The sequence below is a fragment of the Pteropus medius genome, unplaced genomic scaffold, assembly GCF_902729225.1.
Source record: "Pteropus medius unplaced genomic scaffold, Ma_sr-lr_union100, whole genome shotgun sequence".
In the NCBI taxonomy this organism is placed as follows: Eukaryota; Metazoa; Chordata; class Mammalia; order Chiroptera; family Pteropodidae; genus Pteropus; species Pteropus medius.
In genome coordinates, this window is record NW_024345916.1 from 8240 (window position 1) to 31592 (window position 23353).

General features: G+C 32.2%; 1 protein-coding gene across 1 annotated transcript in view; it reads left to right on the top strand.

The window, feature by feature from the left end:
- Nucleotides 1-321: 321 nt before the first annotated feature.
- Nucleotides 322-23353, top strand: part of CCDC18 (coiled-coil domain containing 18) — a 77131-nt gene continuing 54099 nt past the window's right edge. The window contains exons 1-8 of the mRNA XM_039874779.1: nucleotides 322-438; nucleotides 1872-1993; nucleotides 2859-3150; nucleotides 5346-5470; nucleotides 6310-6470; nucleotides 11245-11465; nucleotides 12607-12717; nucleotides 13167-13298. Of these exons, the coding sequence (XP_039730713.1) occupies nucleotides 2905-3150; nucleotides 5346-5470; nucleotides 6310-6470; nucleotides 11245-11465; nucleotides 12607-12717; nucleotides 13167-13298 (996 nt within the window). The 5' untranslated portion in view covers nucleotides 322-438; nucleotides 1872-1993; nucleotides 2859-2904. The remainder of the gene's footprint in view (nucleotides 439-1871; nucleotides 1994-2858; nucleotides 3151-5345; nucleotides 5471-6309; nucleotides 6471-11244; nucleotides 11466-12606; nucleotides 12718-13166; nucleotides 13299-23353) is intronic.

Consider the following 23353-nt stretch of genomic DNA (forward strand, 5'->3'; position numbering starts at 1 on the left):
TAATCTTTGAAAATTTATCATACAGCCTCAGGCTACTTCCATAATCTATCTTTTCCAGACTGAGGAAAGAATATTGTCAACACATGAGAATGTATATATGTTTCAGAATTCACGTTTATAAGTATTTTATGTTATATTTTATTTTTCATATTTTTAAAGTGAGGAAATTATAGTCTAATCTTCATCCTTTATTTTGCAGTTTAATCCTAGTACTCTTTTAGTACAGAAAAATCTGCTTCTCTCTAATTATTCATTAAAATTAAATATAGGTTACTTTGGAACTTACCTATTCAAATGCAGAACATTCTTTACTTTTATTAATTATGCCCTTTAAATTTTAGAGCTGAACGACAAAGGAATGAAGCACTATATAATGCTGAAGAGCTGAGTAAGGCTTTCCAACATTATAAAGAAAAAGTGGCCGAAAAACTGGAAAAGGTAAGAGGCAGTTGTACAAATTCAGTGTTTGGTATTATTGTCCATATTCTAAAAATAAAGGTAGAAGTAGAATATGTTTATTTATGATTAAAGCAGGGAGTAATTTTTATGAATCTCATTCATAATAAAATCATTGAAATAAAAAATTTATAAATATTAAAGATTATGTTCACAGTCTTTTTATAATGAGCAGAAACTTTTTTATCTAAAGAGGGAAAAGAGTGGAGACAAGAAAAGAAACTAAATATAGAGAAAGATGGGGTGAGTGAGTAGAGGTTGAGCTATAGAAGTAGAATAAATTTGTTCCCATTACCTCAGTGAAAATTAAGCCAGAAGAGTAGCCTTTAGTTGATCCCCCTGGACCTACCACCCTGAGAGGGGCTCACTTCTGCCTCTCAAAGGGAAGGTTTCTTGAACTGATGTTACATAGTAATATAATGCCTTTATTACATTCATTTAATATGTTCACGTAATAGCACATGTTAATAAAACCTGTTTAGAGGAAAGTCACATGTTGAACTCAAAATAGAGTTCTGGTCAATATTTAGATGTTGAACTCAGAATAGAGGTCTGGTCAAGAGGTGCTGATATGAGAGACTTCCATCTTGACATAATAGTTGAAGCAGAAGAAGTTAATGATTCTGATTAAAGAAAGGTGTGGATATGAAATTGTAGAAATGTAGAAGAGAAATATTATTATTAAAAATTAAGAAATCAAGATCCCATTAGTTACTGAAGTCTTAAGTGTGAATTAATCAAATCACTGTTTGAAAGCCTTGGACAAGGTCCCTGTGAGAATAAAATATCACAGAAGGGATTTTTAATAAGATAATCTCTAAGGGGAGGTAGAATAGCTTGTAGGGAGAATATCCTCAGGGAGAGAAAGGACTTTATAGAGGAAAAAGGAAAATGTAAGAGATAATTTTGTCACACTTCTCATTAGGATTATTAATTTCAAACTGCTTAGCAGAGCCCTATAGTTAGGAAGATGTGACAAAGGAAGCGAAGCAGATCTGCCCTGTCTTCCACTCCCACTGTTTCATTCTGGGTGCTTGATGTTTTTTTTTTTTATCATAAATTTTGGACTGTGATTTTAGTGGAAGTACTTCTCTGGAACATTTGCACTAAAGTTAGCCTTTAGTAACTTGATGCAGCATCCTACATGATTTGCTAGTCTTGTCCATGTGAGGCCAGAACACTTTTGCTGTTACTCCTACATCATAAGCTCTTAACCATTTCTGAACAGGTAGCAGAATCCCCCTCCCTATCCAGGAAGTTCACTTTGCTCCCTTCACTCCAAGGCTGGGGACTTAAATGGGTGGAATAGTTACTTCACTATCCTGCTGATTTCTGAAATCACTACTTTTTCATTCGAAAAACCTAAAACTTATGACCACATTAGTGTGTCCACTTAAAACAAATTATTGTTTTAGGTTCAAGCTGAAGAAGAAATATTAGAGAAAAATCTAATTAACTGTGAAAAAGAAAATAAAAGGCTACAGGAAAGATGTGGTCTGTATAAAAGTGAACTTGAAATTCTGAAAGAGAAATTAAGGTACAGTATACTTTTATAGAAAAAGTATTATGTGGCAATGGAGAAAAACATTTTGAAATAGAATATTTTGTATATTGTAATTATGGCTTTAATTATGTAGAAAGATAGGCTTCATGACAGAAATTGTTTTCTAGGTATAAAGTTAGGATTTTAAATGGATAAAATGTATATTGATGTTAATATACTTGTAAATATATGAGTTACATGATCAACATCTTTGCTTTGCAAATATTTAGAGAAAATTAACGCACATTAGCTAGTTAGTAAAATATGTATGCTTCAGATTATAAAGAATCATCTAATCCAAACTTATTTCAGAGATGTTAAAAATGTGAAAAAGGGAACTGATAAAATACAGTAACAGTCAAAAGATTAGATTGTTCTCATGTTTGACATGTTTTTATAGGTATATATATTCAAAAATATTACCGCCTAGTAATCTGTTAATCATTTGTCAGACTATCTTTTAGAGTGTGGCAGTTCATGATTTTTCCTTATATGATCTAAAACTTTATTGCTGCAAAATGTTGTATCATGATTTTGGAGTTAGATCTCCTGTTTTAAGAAGGGAGCATAAATACTTCCAAGATAGTGGGATTACCCTACCATACTTCTTACTGTGAGACACTGGGCAAGTTCATAACCTTTCTGTGCCTCAGTTTCCTCATAAACAGGGAGTAATAATAATGCTAACTACATAAAGTTGTGGGTGCCTGGCATGCAGAAAATAGGCACTCAGCAAATGTGAGCAGGTATTATTATTTCAGAATTAAGCTTTAAAATATTTTAAAAGTGAGATTAATTAAATATGATTATTGAAAATGAATATATATTTTATTTTATTTTCATACCGTTTTCATCATAGGCAGTTAAAAGAAGAAAATAACAACGGAAAAGAAAAATTAAGGATAATGGCAGTGAAAAATTCAGAAGTCATGGCACAACTAGCTGAATCTAGACAAAGTGTTTTGAAACTAGAGAGTGAGTTAGAGGACAAAGATGAAATACTTCGAGAAAATTTTTCTGTAATGAATGAAAACCGAGAATTAAAGGTTCGTATTGCAACACAGAATGAGCAGCTGGATTTGTGTCATCAAGAAATAGAAAGTTCAAGGGTGGAACTGAGAAGTTTTGAAAAAATTATGTCACAATTGCCAGTAAGTATGTGTGAAAAGGAAAATTTTACTGGAGTGCTTTATAAGAGATCATCATTTTATGGTTGCTTTATTAGCTTCTGTTTTTTGTTACATGCTTATACATTCAGTCATCAATTTCTTTTCTCTCTACTCCCTATTTCTTTTGTACTTAACTTTCTGCTGTTTCACCCTTTCTCAGTCTCTCAGATGCCATATATAAGAATAGTACAGAATTTTTTAAAAACAGCTTTATTGAAATAACAACATTTATATACCACAAAATTCATGCATTTTAAGTGTACCATTCAGTGATTCAAAGTTTTAGAACGATGACCACAATCCGGTTTTCAAACATTTCTGTCATCCTTTGTGCCCATTTATAAATAGTCTCTATACTCACCCTCACCCATAGGGAACCACTAATCTACTTTCTGCATTTAGAGATTCGTCTTTTCTGGACATTTCATGTAAGTGAAATTATACATTTTTGCATCTGATTTTTTGGATTCTTAAATGTTTTTGAGGGTCATTCATTGTGATGTATATCAGTATTTCATTTCTCTTTATTGTTGAATGTTATTCCATTATATTTATTTTATTTATTCATTCACCAATAGATGAACATTTGGGTTGTTTCTACTTTTGGATTATTACATATAATGTTGCTGCGAACATTTGCATACAAGTCTTTGTGCATGGACATGTTTTCATTTCTCTTGAGTAGATACCCAGGAGTGAAATTGCTAGGTCATTTGGTAGATTTATGCCAAACCGTTTTCTAATGTGGCTGCACCATTATACATTCTCACCAGCGATGGATGAGGGTTCCTGTTTCTCCACATCCTTGCCAACATTTTCTATTGTCTTCTTGATTATAGCCATCTTAGTAGGTATAAAGTGTTATCACATTGTGGTTTTAATTTGTACTTCCCTAATGGTTAATAATGTTGAATGATTTTTCATGTACTTACTAGAATGGTACAGAACATTAAATGTTTTTATGATAGCAGCCAACCATCTGTTCTCTTTGAGTTACATATATATGATCATATTTATAAGTGAGATTAGGAAGAAGATAAGTATACCTGTGTCAGAAATTTGTTTTTGATAGATATAAAATAAAGGTGAGATCGGAAGAAAGCTATAGATAAGTATGTCATGGTTGGTTTCACATATGTGTGGATGGTAGACTCTTAGCAATTTTGAAATGTCATGGACTCATGAAGCTGAAAGAGACCTTAGGAATCATCCGATTCAATACCATAATTTTATTGGTGAAGAAAAGTAGACCCAAGGTAGTAAATAACTTGTCTAACTATCTAGTAACAGAATTAAAACTAGGATGTATTATTCTTGGTTTCTAGTCCTTTGCTATAAATAGTTTCCTAGGATGCTGATTATTCCCTTAGATTTTTAATGCATCTTTTGCTTTTGAAATTTGATAGTAATCAGACGCAGATAGCCTTCATTTTAAATTGATATTTTCATTCGACTCAGTATCAAGAATTACTCAACATGTGATTCTGAATGTGGTGTGGCAATATATGCTTGATCCTGTGTTTCATGCAGTGGTAAGAATAACATGGTTTGGAAATGTGAATTTTTTTTATTTCTGGAAAGTGTAATTTGGTTATAGTTTCACAGTAGTGGTCATTAAGTCTTACTCTTTTTTACAACTAATATTAAAAATTCTGTGTTATTCAAACATACAGAAAAGACAGAAGCCAACGTAGCACACTGTTTCCTAAGTCTTGGTAACATATTATACTATCCACTTCGGATTTTTTTAGAATAAAATTTTACAGGTAAACAAAGCCTCTTTATATACCCTGTCCTCTTCTTCTCTCCTCAGAGCTAGCGACTACTCTGAAATTCATATGTATCCTTTTTGTCCATATTTTAAATAGCACCACATACAGATGCTTCTAGAAAAAATATAAATATGTAGTTTAGTGTGTTTTTGAAAATACCATGTGCCTCTGTTGGTTTTCACTCAGTATCATATCTGATATCTCCATAATGATTTACATAATGCAGGTTTACTTAAGTATTATAGTTTTCCCATTATCTTACTATTTCTTAATATATTTATATTTTCTCCTATTAATGGACATTAGGTTGTTTCTGTTCACACAATTTTTCAGATTTGGAATTCTGAATAAACAATTGCATCATAGATATTATAGGTTTATATATGTTTGTTTTTAAACTTACAGTTAAAAAGAGAAATGTTTGGTTTTAAATCATCACTTTCTAAGCACCAGATGAGTAGTTTGTCAAACAAGGAAGACAGTTACATTGGCTGCTGTGAGGGAAATAAAATGATAATTTCGGAATTGAGGTATGTTTTCAGGTTCTGAAATTATAGCAAATACAGTGTTTTTAAAAATTGATAATTAAATTAAGATCTTTAATTGAAATGTTGGAAAATACACAAAAAAGTTCAGACTATTATAACAAATATTCATGTTTCCACAACTAAGAATTGATTCTTCTTAACATTTGTCTATTTGTTTCAAATCTGTTTCTTTAAATAGTAATAATAAAAAATTATAGGATAGATAATATATTTTGATTCTTACAAGTAGTCCCATTCTCTTCCTAAATATCTACCATCATAAATTGGGTACATATTCTTCATTCCATTTTGTGTATGTTTATACTCACACATGGAAATATACTATATGCTTATTGTATATAATTTTGCCTTTTCACTCAGCATCATTTTAAAAATTCATCTATGTTGAGGTAGGTAGAATAATTGATGAGTGCATGGATTAATATGTTTCTTTTTTATAGCTGTATCTTATAATCTATAACTATGTCACAATTTATTTCTTTGTTGGTGGTTACCTTATTTCTAGTATTCTACTATTACAGTGTTGGAAAGAACATACTTACACATGTTAACTACAGTATGTGAGAGTTTCTCTAGTGTATATTCCTAAAGGTGAAATTGCTATGTCATAGGGTGTGTACATTTTTAATTTTACTAGGTACTACCAAGTTTCTGCAGTAGCTGGACCAGTTTACAGGCTAATTAATGGTATGTGAGTTTGCATGTCCTGCCCTATAATTGACTAAATACCAGGGTTTTAAAATTTGTACCATCTTGAAAGATAAAAATGGTATGAGATATTTTTACAAAATCTTTCTGATAGATTTTGGCTTCTTTTCTAGGATTAAGCTTGCAATGAAAGAGGCAGAAATTCAAAAGCTTCACGCAAACCTGACTGCAAATCAGTTATCTCACAATCTTAATGCTTGTAATGACAACAAAGAAAGTAGCAAATTAAATAGTTTAGAAACAGAACCTGTAAAATTAGGAGGTAGTCCAGTAGGTAAGTATATTATACTGATTTCTTTTAATAAATTATGATTAGAGTTCTTTATGATAGCTTTTTTTTTTAATGGATTATCAACTATTTGGTTTCTATTATCAAACATACTAAATGATCTGTTATTACTATTTATGGGTTGATAAGACAGCAGAATTTCTTTCAAAATTCTTGAGCTTTTTATCATTGTTTAACAATGTACTTTATTGAAGTAAAATTTATTTATAATAAAAGACACCCATTTAAAATATACTATTTGATATACTTTGTCAAATATTTGTTTTTCATATGTTTATGTACTTGTTACCATCACCGCAATCCAGACACGTAACATTTCCCTCAGGATCCTTTGTACTCCTTCCCAGTTTGCTTTTCATTTGATTTTCTCTTCTTTTTTTCAACTTTCCTTAAAGGGAAAGCTTAGATTATTGATTTTAAACCTTTCTTCTTATCTAATTTAAATATGTAAGGGCATAAACTTCCTTTTAGGCAGTGTCTTAGCTGTATCCCGCTAATTGCATATATTGTATTTTCATTTTATTTGGTTCAAAATCTTATAATATCTATAATATCTCTTGTGTGTTTGTTTACAAATGTTTAAGGATTTTCCAGATATCTTTGTGTTATTAGCGGTGTACATTAGGTCATTTCCATCACCACACATAGTTACAGATTTTTTTCTTGTGATAAGAACTTTTAAGATCAATTGTCTTAGCAAATTTCAAATATACAATACAATGTTATTAACTGTAGTCGATATGCTATACATTACATCCCCAGTCCTTATTTATCTTATAACTGAAAGTTTATACTTTTTGATCACCTTTACCCATTTTGCCCGCCACCACCCACTGCCTCTCGCAACCACCCGTTTTTTCTCTGTATCTATGAGTTTGTTTGTTTTTTTTTTAGATTCCACAAAGAAGTGAGATCATATAATATTTGTCTTTCTCTGTCTGATTTATTTCGTTTAGCCTAATGCCCTCAAGGTTGATCCATGTTGTTACAAATGGCAGGATGTCCTTTTTATGGCTTAATGATATTCCATTGTATTTATATACTACATTTTCTTTACCTGTTCATCTGTCTGTGGATACTTAGGTTGCTTCTATCTTTTGGCTATTGTAAATAATGCTGCGATGAACATAGGAGTTCAGATATCTTCAAGATAGTGATTTAGTTTCCTTCAGATAAATACCCAGAAGTGGAATTGCTAGATTATATAGTCATTCTATTTTTTGAGGACCCTCCATACTATTCTCCATATTCTCCATAGTGGCTGCACAAATTCACTTCCCACCATATTGTACAAGGGTCTTCTTTTCTCTAAATTCTCACCAACACAGTTGATAATTCTTGTCTTTTTCGTAATAGCCATTCTAATAGGTATGAGGTGATCTCATGGTTTTGACTTTCATTTCTTTCATGATTAAAGATATATTGAGCACTTTTTCTTGTGCCCCTTGGCCATCTGTAAGTCTTATTTGGAAATTGTCTATTCAGGTCCTCTGCCCATTTTTATTTTATTTTTTAAAAATATTTTCCAGCTTTATTGAAATATAATTGACATATAACATTGTGTAAGTTTGTGTACGATATGGTGATTTGATTCATGTATATATTGCAGAATGATTATCACAATTAAGTTACTTAACATCCATCACCTCACATAATTACAAATTTTGTGTATATGTGGTGAGAACATTTAAGATCTACTCTTAGCAACTTTCTAATATATAATACAGTATTGTTAACTATAGTCACCATACTATATATTAGATTCTTAGAACTTATTCATCTTATAATTGAAAGTTGGTACTCTTTTTTTTTAAATGTAATTTTCTTTTAATTAAGTTTATTGGGGTAACATTGGTTAATACAATTATATAATTTTCAAGTGTACATTATAATTTGACATCTGTGTATTCTATTTTGTGTTTACCACCCGAAGTTCAGTTTCCTTCAGCTACCACATATTTGATCCCTTATACCCACTTTACCCTCTACCTACCCACCTATATTTGACCCCCTTTAACTGTCAACCTATACTCTCCTCTCCTCCCCTATATTTGATCCCTTATACCCACTTCACCCTCTACCTACCCACCTATATTTGACCCCCTTTAACTGTCCACCTATACTCTCCTCCCCTTCTGGTAACCACTAGTCTGTAGTCCATGTCCATGAGTCTCTGTTTGTTTGTCCTTTCATTTGTTGCTTTTAGGTTTATATCCGACATATAAGTGATATCATGTGATTTTCAACTTTTTCTGTCTGACCTAATTCACTTAGCATGATTATCTCGAGGTCCATCCTGTTGTCGCAAATGGCAATATTTCATCTCTTCTTATGGCTGAGTAATATTCCATTGTATATATGTATGACAGCTTCTTTAGCCAGTCATCTATTGTAGGACACTTCAATTGCTTCTATGTCCTGGCCACTGTGAATAATGCTGCTATGAACATTGGTGTGCAAATATCTTTTTGGATATGGGTTTTCAAGTCTTTGGGATAAATACCCAGTAGAGGGATTGCTAGATCCTCTGCCCATTTTTAAATTGGGTTGTTTGTTTTTTGCTGTTGAGTTGTAGAGTTCTTTATGTGTTTTTTATATTAACTCCTCATTCAGCTAGCTATATGATTTGCAAATATTTTCTTTGATTCTATAGATTGCCTTTTCACTTTGTCGATTGTTTCTTTTTGCTGTACAGAGGTTTTTAATTTGATATTGTTTATTTTTCTTTTGTTGCCTTTGCTTTTGGTGTCAAATCTAAAAAATCATCACCAAGGTTGAAATCAAGTTGCTTACCCCCTGTGTTTTCTTCTAGGAATTTTATACTTTCAAATATTTAATCTATTTTGAGTTGATTTTTATTCGTGGTGTAAGACAGTGATCCAGCTTTATTCTTTTGTATGTGGCTGTCCCCTTATCTAATACCATTTATTAAAGAGACTATTCTTTTCCCAGGAATTGTGTATTCCTGGCTCCTTTATCATAAATTAATTTATCATGTATGCATGAGTTTATTCTTGGGCTCTCTATTCTGTTCCATTGATCTATGTGTCTGTTTTTATGTAGGTACACTACTGTTTTGATTACTATAGCTTTATAATATAGTTTGAAATCAGGACACATGATGCCTACAAACTATTCTTTTTCAAGATTGCTTTGGCTATTTGTGGTCTTTTATGGTCCTATACAAATTTTAAGATTGTTCTATTTCTATGAAAAATGCCATTGGCATTTTGATAGAGGTTGATCATTGTTGGTAGAATGTACATTTTCACAATATTAATTCTTCCAGTCTATAACATGAAATATATTATTTTTGTCTTCAGTTTATTTCATCATCATCATAGTTTTCAGTGTACAGATCTTCCACCTTCTTGACTGAATTTATTCCTAGGTATTTTATTCTTTTTGAATTGATTGTGAATGGGATTATTTTCTTAATTTCTCTTTCTGATATTTTTTCAGGTATTTTTGATTAGTGTTCACCTGGTATGACTTTTTCCCATCCTTTTAACCTCTATGTTTATTTATAAGTCAGTGTCTTATAGAATGCACATAATTAATTCTCACTTTTCTAATCAATAAGACATGTTTTCCTCCTTAACTGGAATGGTTAGATCATTTACATTTAATGTATCAATTTTAAATCTACCACCTTACTATGTGTTTATTATTTGTTATATGGGCCTTTGTTCATCTTTCCTGCCTTCTTTTGAATCAATTATATTTTAGTATTCCATTTTTTTTTTAATTCCCACTATTGATTAAATATACCTCTTTTTTTTTTTTTTTTAGTGATTTCTCTAGTGGTTAACATGCATCTTTAACTTATTACAGTCTGTCTTCAAATACAATGGACTGTTGACAGCAGAAACGACAGCAGGGAAAATGAGATATTTAAGTGATTAGAGAGAAAAGAGAAGAGAATGATGGATTAGCAGGAGTGCTAGTTATTAGAATGGTGATGAATATGTGATAGACTTTCTGACTCAAAGAATAGAGCCAATGATAGTATAGAAAGTGAAATATTAGAGATATGGAGAATTTATGGGAAATGGCTACTTATAAAACCTTTGAAGGCATAGTACATTTCTACTTGTTTCTACATCTATGTGTTCTCATGCAGTCATCAACAGTATGCCTTTTTAAAGCATTTCTGAAAGTTCAGTTACCTTGAGGTGGGGGTAGATGTGTACATTTATAGTGAAAAAGGGATATACTCAATCAACTACCTCCGAGATAACCTTCAGCAATTTTTAAAAGTATCATTGAATTCTCATCAGTTAGTTTGGACTAGGAATCACTGTTTTCAGTTTTTGAATATATCAGAATATTCTTAATCATTTCAAGTTATCCAAGTAAATTTTATGATTAAGTTCAGTTTAACGACACAGGACAGGGTTGTTGTTGTTGTTGTGTTTTTTTTTTTTACAATGATTTCTGTCCAAAAACTGGGATTTTTAAAGGTCAAGAAGGGCTCTTTCTAGTAGAAAAGAATAGTCTTTCTAGTATGAAGGCATAGCCTAGAGAAATGAGTGATTCAGAAGAATTATTCCCACTTTGTTACATATTTAATTTAGAAAGTACCTTACATGCCATGTTCTTTTATTATCTTTTCCTTAATGTAGGTCTCATTCTCTGTTCTCTTCAATACTTTTTAGATCAAAAAACTAAACTATTCATGATTAAATCTGTCAACATTATTGTAGATTTTTTTCTGGAAGTTTATACAGAACAATTTTCCTTTTATATTTATTGGCAGCAAGTATAAAAGATCAAAATCAGCATGCTGTGAACAAGCAATACGAAAGAGAAAGGCAAAGACTTGCTTCTGGAATAGAAGAACTGCGTACTAAGTTGATGCAAATAGAAGCTGAGAATTCTGATTTGAAGGTTAACATGGCCCACAGAACTAGTCAGTTTCAGTTGATTCAAGAAGAACTGCTGGAGAAAGCTTCAAGCTCTAGCAAACTTGAAAGTGAAGTAAGCTTGAATTAACAGTTTATATGTACTAAATTTTCATAAAATAAAAAGGGTATTGTTAGGATTTTGTAAAAAATGTATGTTTAAATCCAGTTGTATACATTTAAAAAAATTGATACCACGTAAGTTATAAATTCTTTTTAAAATTATATTTGGAAACCTTTGGATTTTAACCTATGTTAAAAGTAGAAAAATACACTCTAGTGGCTAAAAGACCCAAGATTTGGTGGAACTTATACTACATTGCACTCTTATTTATTACAAGTACAAGTTAACACAGCTAGTACACATGTACAAGTAAAGGATTTGGATCATGTAATTAGAAGAAAAGTAGTGGTAATGGAGGATTTCAAATTTTAGCAAACAGCAGACCCACCTGGGAAGCCTTTTAAACATGCAGATTTCTAGATTCTAGTCTAGTGATTTTGATTCAGTAGATTGGAGTAATGCTCAGGAATCAGTATTTTAAACAACTACATGTGAATCTGGTGCAGATATGCATGGATTACATTCTGAAAAGGGGATAGTTTGTGTTTTGTAAATATCTGATCTTCGTTTCCACTGAGGACACAACAGGGATGCCTCATTGAGTAATGGTAGACCAGGACCACATGTGTATATGTTATACTCAGTCTTCAAACCAAAGGGAGCAGCTATCTATGGGGGTACTTTTTAAATGTCTGAATTGTCATCTTAAAGTTTGTAGCCAAGGAAAGGACCTGTGTGCTTGGAAATGACTTAAATAATGGAAAAGGAAATGTAGTCAGTTTGTAATTACAGCCATCAGCTTACTTAGAAAATTGTCAAGTACTGAGTTAATAACTTTTTTAAAAATTACAAAATTAGCACAGTCTTATTGAAAATATAGAAGGGGACAAAATAAATAAATCTTTGATAATTCTCTCACCAGAAATAACTACTATTAACATTATACTAATTTTAGTCTTTAACAATTACTTTTAAGAAATGGGTTAGGGTGCAATCCTATTTGGACATAGAGGTCTGAATTAAATTACTTATGTATTACATAGATGGAACAAACTGTCATATCTGTGGTCTATATGGTTTTCTTCTAAATTGTCACTTATCTTTAAAAGTAATTTTTAAAAATAATTTTTCATTTATTTCAATCTGTTTTCAGATGACAAAGAAATGTTCTCAACTTTTAACTCTAGAGAAACAATTGGAAGAAAAAATAGTTGCTTATTCCTCTATTGCTGCAAAAAACGCAGAACTTGAACAGGAGCTTATGGTAAAAATTTATTTTGCTACAAATTCACTGTGACTTTAAGGCTCTTAATTTGTGACAACATATTTGTTTTAGTATGTTTATTATAAAATATACTGAATAGGAAAGTATAAAGTCTACTAAACTCTTCTATTTATTTTTTGTTTCTATATATTTAGGTTAATAGGCTTATATGGCAAGTTGTTATCTACGTTCTCTCATTTTTATACTAGTAAATTGAAGAAAATAGTAATATTTCTTTGATATACTTTTAAAATAATTTTCTCATTTTGAGATATTTTTTAAGTAACCATTTTGTCTTTTATAAATATTTAAATATTTTTGAAGTTTGACATATTAATTACTGTGAATCTTTAAAGACTAGAGTATTATAGATTTAATGATTTACTCATGTACTTTTATGTAAAACTAGCTCTCAATTATATTCTTTTTAACTGTTTTTGTATTTCTAGGAAAAGAATGAAAAGATAAGAAGTCTAGAAACAAATATCAATACAGAACATGAGAAAATTTGTTTAGCTTTTGAAAAGGCAAAGAAAATTCATTTTGAACAGCATAAAGAAATGGAAAAGCAGATTGAAAGAGTAAGATATTAATAATGTTTTTACAAGTAGATATAACGTATATTTAGAATCTGAATGCTAAAAAGAACCTTAAACATTACTAGCCCATCTTCTTTTTTTAAAAAAAAGATGAGGAAATAAAGACAGAAAAGTTACTTGCAAGTACTATAATTAGAATTCTGTTACTTCTGAATCATTTTACAATGCTTTCTTATATAATCTTGCCATTTCAGTTTTGTTATTTTTTGATATTATCAAACTTAAGAGTGATTCTATAGACTCTTTTCCACCAGAGATGTCAATTCCTTGAAGACTGGTGGAGAATAGAAGCACTGTTAGCTGTGGGTTAAAAATAAATGGTAAAAACAAAAGTAAAGAAGATGTGAGACCAAATAGATCATTTGAATATGCTTAATATTAGCAGTATGAAACTAATGAGGAAAAAAATATGAACTTGAATATTTGCAGAGCAAGAGACATTATTCAGTTTGAGCAACAAAGGGGAAAAAATATTTGGAATAAAATGAACAGTTCCTCAGGGACCTGTGGGACATTACCATAAGATCAAACATGTCATTAGAGTCCCAGAGAATGATACTGATACAAAAAAATATTCGAAGGAATCTTGCTGAAAACCAAAACTTTTAGAAAACCATAAAAGCAGCCAGAGATAGTAACACATTGTATATAGAGAAACTTAAGATTAAAATTACTGTAGATTTCTCATCAAGAACCATGAAGGTTAGAAGACAAAACAAACTTTTTCTTTAATGCTGAAAGAGAAAATCCATCAACCTAAAATTCTATGTCCAGAAAAAATATTCCTTAGGAAGTATTAAGACCTTAGATGGACAGTTTAGAGAACTTGTCACCTGCAGACTTGTTCTAAAATAAATGCTAAATAAAGTTCTTCAGGCAAAAGGGAAATAATACCAGAGAGAAACTTGGGACTTTAGGAATGAAAGAAGAGCAACACAAAAGTAAATATTTGGTTGGATACAGTGAACTGTTTTTTGTCCGTCTAGGTTTTTTTAATATCTGTGACTGTTGAAAGAAAAAAATTATAGTATTGTCTAGTGAAGTTTTCAGCGTATGTTGGTGTAATACATTGGATAACTACAATATAAAAGAGGAAGGGTAAAGGGATCTGTTTTTATAGAATTTCTACATTTTACTTCAAGTGGCAAAGTCTTAATTCTGAATAAACTATGAAAAGTTAAATGTGTATATTATAATTCCTAGAGACCACTAAAATGCTATACAGATATAGTAAAACATCAATAGATAAAATAGAATTCTGAAAATATCCATATATTTAAAAGAAACCTGGAAAGGAGAAACAGTAATGAAAAACAGGAGACAGAAAACTAATAATGAAATGGTACGCTTAAATCTAATTGTATCAAATAGTACTGTAGATGTAAATGTTCTACACCAAATAAAAGACTGAGATTGTGAGATTGGATTAAAAAAATAAGACTCAAATATATATACTCTTCAAGAAATTAATGGTATATATAAATGTAGATAGGTTAAATATAAAAGGATGGAAAAAGTTGTACCAGGCAAACCAAAGAAAGCTGCAGTGGCTATATAAATATCGGAATAAGTAGACATCAGAACAAAGAAAATTACCAGGGATAAAGAAGAGCATTATATAATGATAAAAGGCTCAGTTCACCAAGAAGATATAACAGCAGTCATAACCTAACAATAGAATTTCAGAATGTATGAAGTAAAAACGAAGAGGTCTGAAAGGAAAAGGAAGTTAATCCAAAATTATAGTTGGAGACATAAGTACTACTATTTTCAATAATCAATAGACTAAATAGTCAAAACAAATTAGCAAGGATACAGATCTCACCTGAACACTGTCAGCCAACTTAACTTCATTGAAATTTATAGAATACGCCACCCAACAACAGAACATACATTCTTCTCCAGTGCACTTGAAACATTCAGCACAATATACCATACTCTAGGTCATAAAATAAACTTTATCCAATATAAAAGAATCGAAACCACATATAGAATGTTCTCTGACCATAATGGAATTAAGCTAGAAACCATTAAGATACATGAAAAATCCCCAAATATTTGGAAGCTAAATAACACACTTCTAAATAATACATGAATTGAAGAGTAAATCTCAAGGGAAACTAAAACACGAAACTGAATGAAAATGAAAACACAACATATAAAAATTTGCAGACTGTGGCTGGAGCAGTTCTGGAAAGCTTATAGCATTAAATGCAAATATTAGAAGAAAATAAAGAAAATCAGTAATCTGAACTTTCACCTTAAGTAACTAGGACAAGAAGAGCAAAATCAACCCAAAAGAAACAGGAATAATAAAAAAGGCATAACTGAAAAGAACTGACAGAAAAAAGAATATTTGTAGAGAAAGTCGGTAAAACTCGAAGCCTGTTCTTTGAAAAAATGAACAAAATTTATAAACCTCTAGCCAGTCAACCAAGAAAAAAGAGAAAACACAAATTACCTATATCAGGAATGAATAGGGTATATCACTACAGACCTCATAGATATTAAAGGTTAATAAAGGAATGCTACAAACAATTCTGTGCACATTAATTTGACAACCTAGGTGAAATAAACCAATTCCTCAAAATACACTAATAATGCTCAAGAAGAAATAGATAACCTGAGTAGTTCTACATATGTTAAAGAAATTGGATTTGTAGTTATAAAACTTGCCCCAAAAGAAAATTCCAGGCCTGGATTGTTTCACTGATAAATTCTTACAAGCATTTAAAAAACTGAAAACAGTCTACACAGTCTTCCAGAATACCAAAGAGGAAGGATCACTTCCCGACTCATTTCATGAGGCTAGCATTACCATACCAAAATGAGACATAGACGGTATCAGAAGAGAAACTTAAACTGATATACCTCATGTGTATTGAAGCAAAAATACTCAACAAATGTGGGCAAATCAAATTCAGCAACAAATATACATAAACCGCATACACAAAAGTGGTTTATCCTGGGAATGGAAGACCGGTTCAACATTCAGGGGGAAAAAAAATAATCTATCATAATAGTAGACAAAAGAAACCCAAAAACCCTTACATGATCATGCCAATAAGTGCAGGACAAAATTCAACATTCTCATGATAAAAAACTCTCAGCCTACTAAGAATGCAAGGGAACTTCATTAACCCGATAAAGGGCATCTGCAAGAAACAAAAACCTTTTCGATATCTTAATGGTGAGACTGAATATTTTCTCTCTAAGTTTGGGAACAAGACAAGAATATCTGCTCTCATCAATGATATTCAAACATCATACTAGAAAGTCCAAAAACATAAAAGGCATATAGATTAGAGTGAAACAAAACTATTCCTGTTTCAGACATCATGATTTTCTATGTAGAAAATCCCAAAAAATCTACAAAAATTTCCTAAAACTGGTAAGAAAGGTCACAGGATGCAAAGCCAAAAAATCAGTTCTTTTTCTATGTACTAGAATGAACAATTGGAAGCTAAAATTTAAAAAGAAGTGCTATTTGTAATATATATATATATATATTACATATATATATATATTACATATATATATGTACAACAAAATATGTGGAAAATCTGTATGCTGCAAACTACAAAATGTTAATGAAAGATCAAACAAGACCTAAATAAATGGAAAGAAGTACCATTTCTGTGGATTGGAAATCTCAATATGTTTAGGATGTCAGGTCACCCCGTAAGTCTATCGATTTAGTGCATTCCAGTGAAAATCCCAGTAAAATTTTTTGTATATATATCTAGCTGATTTAAAATTTTATAATGGAAAGGCAAAGAATTTAGGATAGCCAAAGCAAGATTGAAAAAAAGCCAAAGTTAATGGACGCATACTACTCATGTATTAAGACTTCCTCTAAAGCTACAGGAATCAAGACAATGAGATATTTGCAAAATAATACATAGATGAAAGGAACAAAACAGAGAGTCTGGAAATAGACCCAGAAAATATGGCCAACTTATTTTTATCAAGGGTAGAAAACTAATTCAGAATGGAGAAAGAATAGTGTTTCAACAAATGGTGCTGGAACAATTGGACCACCCATATGCGAAAAGATGGAACTGCACTGTATACATTATATAAAAATTCAAAGTGACTCATTAAATATAAACCATAAAACTTTTAGAGGAAAATATATGAGAAAATATTCATGACCTTTGGTTAAGCAGAGTTTTTAGTTATGAACCTAAACAAAATAAGTTCATAAACTTTTTGTAATTAACTTTATTGGGGTAACATTGATTAATACAATCAATGTTAATTGATTTTCAGGTGTATATTATTGTTTGACATCTGTATATTCTATTGTGTGTTTACCACCCCAAAGTCCAGTTTTTTTCAGCTACCATATATTTGATCCCCTTTACCCACTTCGTCCCTCCACCCCCTATATTTGACACCTTTTACCCCATCTAACTCCCCACTCGTCCCCCACTCCACTAGTAACCACTACTCTATAGTCCACTGGTAACCAGTAGTCTATTGTCCATGTCCATATGTCTCTTTGTTTGTCCTGCTCATTTGTTGCTTTTAGGTTTATAGCCCACATATAAATGATTTCACGTGATTTTCAACTTTTTTCTGGAGTATTCCATTTAGCATAATTATCTCGAGGTCCATCCATGTTGTTGCGAATGACAGTATTTCATCTCTTCTTATGGCTGAGTAATAGTCCATTGTATACATGTACCACAGCTTCTTTAGCCAGTCATCTAGAGTACTTCAGTTGCTTCCATGTCCTGGCCACTGCAAATAATGCTGCTATGAACATTGGTGTGCAAATATCTTTATAGATAGAATTTTCTAGTCTTTAGGTTAAATACCCAGTAGAGGGATTGCTAGATCATATAGTAGATCAATTCTTAGTTTTTTGAGGAACCTCCATGCTGTTTTCCATAGTGGCTGTACCAATTTGCAGTCCCACGAGCAGTGTCTGAGGGTTCCTTTTTCTCCGCATCCTCTCCAACATTTGTTATTACTTGTCCTGTTGATTACACCTATTATAACAAGTGTTAGATGGTATCTCATTGTGGTTTTGATTTGCATTGCTCTAATAACTAGTGATGTTGAGCATCTTTTCATATATTTGTTGGCCATTTGTATGTCCTCTAGGGAGAAGTGTCCGTTCAGGTCCTCTGCCCAGTTTTTGATTGGATCATTTGGTTTTTTGTTGTTATTGAGTCGTATGAGTTCTTTGTATTTTTGGGTATTAGGCACTTATTGGAGGCATTGCTTGCAAATATATTTTCCCACTCAGATGATTGTCTCTTTACCTTGTTGACGGTTTCTTTTGCTGAGCAGAAGCTTTTTAGTTTGATATAGTCTCATTCATTTATTTGTGCTTTTACTTCCCTTGTCTTTGAGGTCAAATTCATAAAATCTTTAAGTCCAAGGTCCTTGAGTTTAGTTCCTATGTTTTCTTCTATGTATTTTATTGTTTCAGGTCTTATATTCAGGTCCTTAATCGATTTTGAGTTAATTTTGGTGTGTGGTGATAGACAACAGTCTAGTTTCATTCTTTTGCAGTTGGCTTTCCAGTTTTTCCAGCACTATTTATTGAAGTGGCTTTCCTTTCTTCACTGTATGTTTTTGGCTTTTCTGTCAAAAATTATTTGCCCATATAAATATGGGTTCACTTCTGGACTCTCCATTCTGTCCCACTGGTCCATGTGTCTGTTTTCCTGCCAATATCATGCTGTTTTGATTATTGTCGCTTTGTAGTATAATTTGAAGTCAGGCAGAGGGATGCCTCCAACTTTGTTCTTTTTTCTTAGGATGACTTTGGCTGTTTGGGGTCTTTTGTGTTTCCATACAAATCTGATGAGTTTTTGTTCTGTTTCTTTAAAAATGCTGATGGGATTTTGATGGGGATTGCATTAAATCTGTACAATGCTTTAGGTAATATTGTCATTTTAACTATGTTGATTCTTCTAACCCAAGAACATGTAATATCTTTCCATTTCTTTGTATTTTCTTTGATTTCTTTTAATAGGATCTTGTAGTTTTCAGTGTATAGGGCCTTCATATGTTTTGTTAGATTTATTCCTAAGTATTTTATTCTTTTTGTTGCAATTGCAATAGAAATTTTTTTTCAACTTTTTCTGACACTTCGTTGTTAGAGTATAGGAACGCTATGGATTTTTGAACATTGATTTTGTATCCAGATACTTTACTGTTTTTGCTTATTGTTTCTAGTAGTGTTCTTGTGGAGTCTTTAGGGTTTTCTATATAGAGGATCATGTCATCTCAGATAGTGACAGTTTGACTTCATTTTCTATTTGGATTGCATTTATATCTTTCTCTTGTCTGATTGCACTTGCTAGGACCTCCAATGTTATACTGAATAAGAGTGGCGATAGTGGACAGTCTTGCCTTGTTCCTGATCTTAGAGAGAAGGTTTTCAGTTTTTCACCATTAAGTATAATGTTGGCTGAGGGTTTGTCATAGATGGCCTTTATTATGTTAAGGTACTTTCCTTCTATACCAATTTTGTGAAGCGTTTTGATCCTAAATGGATGCTGTATCTTGTCGAAGGCTTTTTCTGCATGTATTGATATAATCATATGATCCTTACTTTTTAATTTGTTTATGCGGTGTATCATATTAATCGATTTGCATATGTTGAACCATCCCTGAGCTACTGGGATGAAGCCCACTTGATCGTGGTGTATAATCTTTTTAATACATTGCTGTATTCGGTTCGCTAGTATCTTATTTAGGATTTTTGCATATGTGTTTATGAGAGATATTGGTCTGTAGTTTTCTTTCTTTGTGTTCTTTACCAGGTTTTGGTATCAGAGTGATATTGGCCTCATAAATGAGTTGAGACGTATTGACTCCTCTTCAGTTTTTTGGAAGAGTTTGAGGAGAATAGGTATTAAATCTTCTTTGAATGTTTGCTAGAGTTCACTGGTGAAGCCATCTGGTCCTGGACTTTTACTTTTCGGTAAGTTTTTGATGATTGTTTCAATATGCATACTGCTAATCGGTCTATTTAGATTTTCCAGATCTGCTTGATTCAGTCTAGGAAGGTTATATTTTTCTAAGTACTGGTCTGTTTCTTCTAGGTTATTAAATATGGTGTTATATACTTTTGCATAGTATTCTTGTATGATCCTTTGTATTTCTGCGATATCAGTAATTTTCCCTCTTTCATCCCTGATTTTGTTTATTTGTGTCCTTTCTCTTTTTTCTTTAGTGAATCTAGCCAGGAGTTTGTCAATTTTATTAACTTTTTCAAAGAACCAGCTCTTGTTGCATTTATTTTTTCTATCGTTCTTTTGTTTTCAATTTCATTTATTTCTGCTCTAATTTTGATGACTCCTTTCCTTCTGCTGACTTTAGGCTTCATTTTTTCGTCCTTTTCTAGTTTTTTAAGATGAAGGGTTAGGTTGTTTATTTGGGCTCATTCTTGTTTTTGGAGGTGGGCCTGTAATGATATGAACTTTCTTTCCCCTTATGACCGCTTTTGCCGTGTCCCAAAAGTTTCGATGTGTTGTACTATCATTATCATTTGTTTCTATGTATCTGTTGATCTCTGTTTTTATTTCTTCTCTGACCCAGTTATTCTTCAGTAGCATGTTGTTTAATCTCCATGTATTTGTGGTTCTTCTTGATTACTTTTTGCAGTTGATGTCTAGTTTCAAAGTATTATGATCAGAGAATATAGTTGGTATGATTTCAACCCTCTTATATTTGTCAAGGCTATCTCTGTGTCCCAGTATGTGGTCGATTCTTGAGAATGTTCCATGTGCACTAGAGAAGAATGTATAAGCAGCTGTTTTGGCATGGAAGGCTCTGTAAATGTCAATTATGTCCAGTTGGTTTAATGTGTCATTTAAGGACGTTATTTCCTTATTGATTTTCTGTTTGGATGATCTGTCCATATCTGACAGTGGGGTATTACGGTTCCCTCCTAAAATAGTATTTTGGTCTGTTTCTCCCTTTAGTTCTGTTAGTATTTGCTTTACATATTTCGGGGCTCCCTGATTGGGAGCATAGATATTAATAAGTGTTATTTCTTCTTGGTGCGTGATTCCCTTTATCATTATGAAGTATCCCTCAGTATCTTTCTTTACCTTTTTAGTTTTGAAATCTATTTCGTCTGATGTTTGTACTGCTACTCCTGCTTTTCTCTGAATGCCATTTGCTTGAAATATCATTTTCCACACTTTCACTTTGAGTCTATATTTGTCTTTGGAGCTGAAATGTGTCTCCTAGAGGCAGCATATGGTTGGGTTTTGTTTTTTTAATCCATTCTGCAACTGTGCCTTTTTATTGGTGAATTCAGTCCATTTACATTTAGGATGATTATTGAAACATGAGGTCTTCTTATAGCCATTTTATCTTTTCTTTCTGGTAGCTTGGTGTTTCCATTGCTTCCTTGTCCTTGTGTTTCTGTTTTCTTCATTTTGGTTGGCTTTTGTGGGTTTTACCTCTGATTCTTCTTGTTTCATGTTATATATTTCAGTTCTGAATCTTTGGTGTGTAGTTACCATTACGAATATGTAAGGATATTTATATATATACATTCATCCCTTTTCTTTTGCATGTGCCTTATTTCCATTCCCCTTTGTGAATCCGGATCTTTGAATCCTCCCCTTTTCAGTCATTGTTGTCTCAGTTTTTCCCTATGTAAGCTGAACGTTCATTTCTATCTTGTTATAACAATTTGCTGTTTATTATTTAAGCTATAATGCCCTGCTCTTAATAAGGGTTACACTCCTCTGTTTCTATTTGCCTGATAGTCACTGTACTCCTAATTATGTATTCTTTTTGTCATTTTATTTTAGGTGAGCTGACTCCTTTCAGTATATCCTGTAGAGCAGGCCTTGTAGTGGAGAATTCCCTCAATTTTTGTATGTCTGGAAAGGTCTTGAATTCTCCTTCATATCTAAAGGAGAGCTTAGCTGGATACATTATTCTAGGCTGGTAGTTCCTTTTACTTAATAGTTAAATATTTGGTTCTATTCCTTTCTGGCTTGTAAGGTCTGTGCTCAGAAATCTGATGATTATCTAATGGGTTTTCCTTTATATGTTGCCATTTTCTTCTCCCTGGCTGCCTTGAGAATTCTACCTTTGTCGTTGATTTTTGGTAACTTTAATACAATGTGTCTTGGTGAAGGCCTTTTGGGGTTGAGATAATTCGGTGTTTTATTAACTTCTTGAATTCCAAGCTCCAACTCATTCTTTAGATTTGGGAAATTCTCATCCACTATTTGTCTGAAAATGTTTTCTAGTCCCTGCTCCTTTTCCTCGCCTTTGGTAATGCCTATGCTTATGTTTCCTCTCCCGATGGTATCAGCTAGTTCTTGTATTTCTCTTTAATTATTCTTCATTCTTTGGTTTCTCTCTTCTTCCTTCTGATGTATTTCTAGATTTCTGTCTCTGATATCACTGATCCTTTCCTCCATTTGGTCGACTCTATTTCCCAGGCTTGCTATTTCATTTTTCAACTCTTACAGTGTGTTCTTCGTCTCCAAAATATCTCTTCTGTTCTTCTTGAGAGTTTCAGTCTCCTTGGTCTGCTCATCTAGTTGTTTTTTTAATTCCTGAAATTGTTGATATGATTTGTTTTGAATCTCATTGAGTTTTGTCAGAAGTACCATCCTGAAGTCTCTGTCATTTAAGTTGCATATTTCTGTCCGTAAACTTATTTTCTGGAGATTTTTCTCTTTCTTTCTGAGATGCTTTGTCACCTTGTTTGTTCATGGTGTTTAGTGGACTATTTCTCCTCCTGGGCATTAATAGAAATGTATTCTGTTGTTTTTCCAGAAAGATTTATTAAATAAAGGTCTCTCTTTAGCCTGCTGCAAAGAAGGCGCTCTTCTTTTCATTTCCAGTAGATGATGTCTAAGCCTCTTGGATCTCTAGCAGTTTCGGTAACCTTTGCTCAGATTCCCCTGGGGCTCCGCAGTGATCCTTCTCAGAGGGTATGCTGAGTTGGAGATTGGGAACTGGTAAAAATAAGCTGTTGTTTCTCTGCTGTCCCACCCTGCTTCTCCGCTTTCTGCCCTGATGACTGGGCCCTCCAGTCA